This window comes from Procambarus clarkii, chromosome 22 (assembly GCF_040958095.1).
Source record: "Procambarus clarkii isolate CNS0578487 chromosome 22, FALCON_Pclarkii_2.0, whole genome shotgun sequence".
Classification (NCBI taxonomy): domain Eukaryota; kingdom Metazoa; phylum Arthropoda; class Malacostraca; order Decapoda; family Cambaridae; genus Procambarus; species Procambarus clarkii.
Genome location: NC_091171.1, coordinates 33,452,230 through 33,458,294, shown reverse-complemented (window position 1 = coordinate 33,458,294; position 6,065 = coordinate 33,452,230). Strand labels below are relative to the sequence as shown.

Sequence of the window (6,065 nt, the reverse complement as noted above, 5' to 3'; positions counted from 1 at the left end):
AAGCTCGTAAACTGTTGAATATATATAAATAAAGTCGCAATGATTAAAATGTACAGGTTTCGTAAGTTGCTGCGTAAATTCTTGTTGAATCCTGGCTCAGGTACTCCTAATCACCAATACGAATCGCCAATCGTGTTAAATATATTTTGTGTGTAAATCTATTTTCTTTTCATATCTGTGAAGAAAGCATTTTTATAATATCTGTGCAACGAAAGTACTTTTTCTTCACTTCTATTGCAAGCTGTCATCAAATCAATTAGGACTGACGTATGACCTGTTTAAATCAGTCGAAATATCAAATAATTACTGAAGCACTGGGTACACTCTTTGGGTACACTCTTTGGGTACACTCTTTGGGTACACTCTTTGGGTACACTCTTTGGGTACACTCTTTGGGTACACTCTTTGGGTACACTCTTTGGGTACACCCTTTGGGTACAGTCTTTGGGTACACCCTTTGGGTACACCCTTTGGGTACAGTCTTTGGGTACACTCTTTGGGTACACTCTTTGGGTACACTCTTTGGGTACACTTTTTGGGTACACTCTGGGTACAGCCTTTGGGTACAGTCTTTGGGTACACTCTTTGAGTACACTTTTTGGGGTACACTCTTTGGGTACACTCTCTGGGTACACTTTTTGGGTACAGTCTTTGGGTACACTTTTTTGGGGTACACTCTTTGGGTACACTCTCTGGGTACACTTTTTGGGTACAGTCTTTGGGTACACTTTTTGGGGTACACTCTCTGGGTATTCGAGTTGTACTCCTCTGTAGGTGGTTCTCCGCTCGTAGTGTCCACAGACTCGTAGTGATATCTTAGGTCGTGAGAATCTAATTGTGTTACTGAAGCAATTATTGCCCCTCTCAGGGTCCTTGATGCTCATCAAGTTTACACACACTGACAACAGGCTGGTACAAATATCTGAGCTTACGAAGCAATTATATATAATGTTGATGACACCGGCGCGAGTATCAATTGTTTTTGGAGTGGCTTATTAACGTAGTTTAATGAATGCATATACATACTCAGCCAATACCTGTGGTGCTCGAATGGGCTCCGCTATTGGTGTCGGTCGAAGCTCAATCATGTTAGAGAGACATGGGGGGGGGGGGTGTCTAATCAATAACGATTCTGGTAGAAACTACCTCACCAATCACTCAGGCACAACCAATCATTATCTCGGCTTCTTGCGTCACCGCCAGTACTCAACTGGGACAATGGAGTTTACTGATGTTTGGCTAATGACAATACATGTGCAATACGTCTCAATACGTATTATCATAGCAATATGGAAGTTGTAGTGAAGGACCTGGTGACTCTAGTGGGAGCCCTGAGGACAGAGTTGGACTCTCTGCGGGAGGAGGTGCGTCAGCTTAAAAAACAACGAGAAGTAACGAAGGAGGAGACCAGCAGTAAAGGGACCTCGTCTTGGAGAGTTGCGAAAGACAGGGGCCTTAAGAAGACTTTGATAAAGCCGCCTTCAAACGCCATAGCAACTTCAAATTCATTTGACGTTTTGGAGGACGAGTGCTGTGGAGAGACTGTGGATCGCGCAAAAGGGAAAGCAACGAAGAGAAAGGAAGCGCAGGCCCCTCAGAAAGTAAAGGAAGTACCTAAGCAAACATTAGTTGTGGGAGATTCCCAGATAAGGTATTTGGATAGAACGTTTTGTGCTAGAGATAGGGGGAACAGGTTAAGGGTTTGCTATCCCGGAGCTGGCATTGGTGATATTATAAACAACATGAATGATATTATGGCTGGTAATGGGAACAATCCCATTATTTGCATTAGCGTGGGAGGAAATGATGTTGGTCGAGTCAGGAGTGAGGAACTGATTCAGAGGTATAAAACAGCCATAGAGTTAGTTAGGAGCAAGGGAGGAATCCCGATCATATGTGGCATTCTTCCAAGAAAGGGAGTGGGAAATGAATGGATATCGAGGGCACTTGGTGTCAATTGCCGGCTGGAAAGATATTGCAAATCAAATGCAATATCTTTCATAGACAACTGGGAACACTTCTATGGAAGAAATGAAATGTATGCTCGTGATGGGGTGCATCTATCGAGAGCTGGGGTTGTTGCTGTTGCGAACTCGCTAGAAGAAGTGGTTAGAGGTGTTTGTTTGGGTTTAAACTGTTAGTAGATAGAGGTATGGGAATTGATTTGGAGGAAGGAGGTAATAAAAGTATGTGTTTGTGGGAGAAAGGAATTGGCAAAACGATCAGGGAAAGAGAAGGTCCGCAAAATAACAATTCACTTAGGGTATATTACACTAACAGTAGAAGTCTAAGAAATAAAATTAACGAATTAAATGCTCTTGTCTGCACAGAAAAAATAGATATTATTGCACTTACCGAAACGTGGATGAATGTAGAAAATAGAGAACTATTAGCTGAATATCAAATATATGGATTTAAACTATTTCACACAGATAGATATATTAGACGAGGAGGTGGAGTAGCCATATATGTTAGGGACAATTTGAAATGTAGTCTCAAAGAGGGAATCAAAACAGAGCCACACACAGAAACTATTTGGATTGAATTAAACGAAAAAGCTAATAATATTATAATAGGAGTAATATATAGGCCACCAAATTTAGACAGAATGGAAGCAAAGCATCTATGGGATGAAATATCTAGAGCATCTAGATCTAACAGTATTTATGTCATGGGTGACTTTAATTTTAGCGGAATAAACTGGTTGAACAAAACAGGGAATAGTGAAGCAGAAGATTTTCTAGAATTAATTGACGATTGCTTTCTTACGCAACACATTAAGGAACCAACACGGGAAAATAATATTTTAGATTTAGTGTTAACTAACAGGGAAACGCAAATTAATGACATCGAAATAGGGAGTGAGCTAGGGAGCAGTGATCACAAAGAAATCAGATTTAGCATAGAATGGAATAGACCAGTAGGAGAAAATTCTGTTAAAGTGCCAGATTTTCGAAAAGCTGATTTTAATAGCCTAAGAAATTTTTTGGGTCAAATTGATTGGAAAGGCTTGGGTATGGGGTGTGGGCCGGTCTTGGAGCGAGACATGAACCCAGCGATAGGTGACTTAAATGGGGATTTCGATGTGGATTCAATATATAACTTATTTAAGAATATTCTAAACAAAGCACAGGAACGTAGTATACCATACAAATTGAATAGATCGTATACTAATGACCCAAAGTGGATAACAAAGAATTTGAAGAACCTTATAGGTAAAAAGAGAGCTTGGTACAAAAGGATTAAAAATGGGGAGGTCACTTTAGAACAGGAATTCGTACAACTGGTTAGAAATGTTAAAAAAGAGATAAGGAAAGCAAAAAGAAACTATGAAGTTCGCATAGCAGGGCAAGCAAAGACAAATCCTAAAGGGTTTTTTCAGTTATATCGTACTAAGACTAGGGAAAGGATAGGTCCATTAAAAACTGAGACAGGTCAAATAACAGATAGTGATGAAGAGATGAGTAGTATTTTTAATAAATATTTTGTATCTGTATTTACTAAAGAGGAACTTAACAATATGCCTTCAGCCGAACAAGTCTATGTGGGTGGGGACGAGGACAGGTTGACGAGTTTAGCAGTTACCAGGGAGGATGTTCTTAAACAAATAGTAAAACTCAAACCAAACAAATCCCCAGGGCCGGATGAAGTGTTTGCTAGGGTGCTTAAAGAATGCAAAGAGGAGCTTTGTGACCCACTGTCAACCATATTTAATAAATCAATAGAGTCAGGCAGAGTGCCAGAGTTTTGGAAAGTTGCTAATGTGATACCAGTTTTTAAGAAAGGAGATAGATCACTTGCGTCTAACTATCGACCAATTAGCCTAACGTCTATTGTGGGAAAGTTACTCGAATCTATAATAGCAAATAAAATTCGTCTTCATCTTGAAAAACATAAATTAATAATTGAGTCGCAACATGGTTTTATAAATGGCCGTTCATGTTTAACAAACTTGTTATCTTTTTATTCTAGCATTGTTGAGGCAGTTGATAGTGGTAAGGATTGCGATGTTGTGTACCTTGACTTTAGCAAAGCTTTTGATACAGTGCCACATGAAAGACTGATTAAAAAAATAGAGTCTCATGGTATTGGGGGTGCTATATTAAGCTGGATTAGGGCATGGCTATACCAAAGGAAACAGAGAGTTAGTATAAATGGAATCAAGTCAGGGTGGGAAAATGTTGTAAGTGGAGTGCCTCAAGGCTCTGTCCTGGGACCTCTGTTGTTTATAATATATATAAATGATTTAGATTCAGGTTTGAGTAGCAACATTTGCAAATTTGCCGATGATACGAAAATCGGTAGGGAAATTAATTCGGAGGAGGACTCACTATCACTTCAAGTTGATCTAGATAGGGTTTTGAAATGGTCAAAGGATTGGCAGATGCAGTTTAATGCTGATAAATGTAAAGTTCTGAGGTTAGGTAATGATGATAGAGTTACAAGATACGAGCTAGATGGTGTTGTGATTGCGAAGTCGGATTGCGAAAGGGATCTGGGAGTTATGATTAGTAAGAATTTAAAACAAAAGGATCAATGCATAAATGTTCGTAATAAGGCAAATCGGACACTTGGATTTATTAATCGCAGCGTTAGTAACAAGACACCTGGTGTGGTTCTCAAGCTATATCTTGCTCTAGTTAGGCCCCATTTAGATTATGCAGTTCAGTTTTGGTCACCATATTATAGAATGGATATAAATTCACTTGAACGTGTCCAGCGTAGGATGACTAAGTTAATTCCCCAAATTAGAAATCTTTCATATGAAGAAAGATTAACAAAGCTTAAGTTGCATTCACTGGAAAGGCGAAGAGTTAGGGGTGACATGATAGAGGTTTACAAGTGGATGAATGGACATAACCGGGGGGATATCAATAGGGTATTAAAAGTATCAACACAGGACAGAACACGAAACAATGGATATAAATTGGATAAGTTTCTATTTAGGAAAGACTTGGGTAAATACTGGTTCAGTAACAGGGTTGTTGATTTGTGGAACCAATTGCCGCGTAACATTGTGGAGGTGGGGTCCCTCGATTGTTTCAAGCACGGGTTGGACAAGTATATGAGTGGGATTGGGAGGTTATAGAATAGGAGCTGCCTCGTATGGGCCAATAGGCCTTCTGCAGTTACCTTTGTTCTTATGTTCTTATGTTCTTATACTTTGTCAATCTGACAAGGAACGGCCACGTATGGGCCAGTAGGAGCTGCCTGGTAAGGGCCAATAGGAGCTGCCTCGTATGGACCAATAGGAGCTGTTTCGTATGGACCAGTAGGAGCTACCTCGTATGGACCAATAGGAGCTGCCTCATATGGGGCAATAGGAGTTGCTTCGTATGGGCCAATACCAGCTGCCCCGTATGGGCCAATAGCAGCTGCCTTGTATGGACCAATAGCAGCTGCCTCGTATGGCGCAATAGGAGCTGCCTCATATGGGGCAATAGGAGTTGCTTCGTATGGGCCAATAGCAGCTGCCTTGTATGAACCAATAGGAGCTGCCTCGTATGAATCAATAGGAGCTGCCTCGTATGGACCAATAGGAGCTGCCTCGTATAGACCAATAGGAACTGCCCTGTATGATCCAATAGTAGTTGCCTCGTAGGTTCGAGTCCTCGTCACGGCCCTTGTGGATTTGTTCAATTGACGCATCACGCAATTGTGATTTCTGTGTGTAATGAGCTAATAGTCCTTCTGCAGTTACCGGCATTCTTATGTTCTCTTGATTGGTTAAAGAACATAGGAATGAAGGTAACTTCAGAAGGAATACTTGCCCAGAACCAAAGTTCCATAATATATTTTATTTATTTTTATGTCCATTATATATTTGTATGGTCGTAATATATTTATATGATTAACGTTTAAGGAACGTTATTCATATAAAAATTATTTAGGTTCACATAATTTGCATCTGACTCATATGGGACAAAAGGCTTTCTGGAGTTACTTTAACTGTTAGGTTCACCTGACCTTATTTTAAATAAATAGCCTCATAACGACATTTTCTCTCAGTTTTTTTTTTTTTTTTTTTTTGAGATATATACAAGAGTTGTTACATTCTTGTACAG

The 6,065-nt window shown here is 39.9% G+C and overlaps 1 protein-coding gene across 1 annotated transcript; it reads right to left on the bottom strand.

The window, feature by feature from the left end:
* Positions 1-5,157: 5,157 nt before the first annotated feature.
* LOC138367492 (proteoglycan 4-like) lies at positions 5,158-5,649 on the bottom strand. The gene has a single exon (XM_069329162.1). The coding sequence runs from the start codon at positions 5,647-5,649 to the stop codon at positions 5,158-5,160; it is 492 nt and encodes a 163-aa protein (XP_069185263.1).
* Positions 5,650-6,065: the final 416 nt, after the last annotated feature.

Coding starts and splice junctions, on each gene's coding strand:
- LOC138367492 (XM_069329162.1), bottom strand. CDS start 5,649: ATGCGTCAATTGAACAAATCCACAAGGGCCGTGACGAGGACTCGAACC.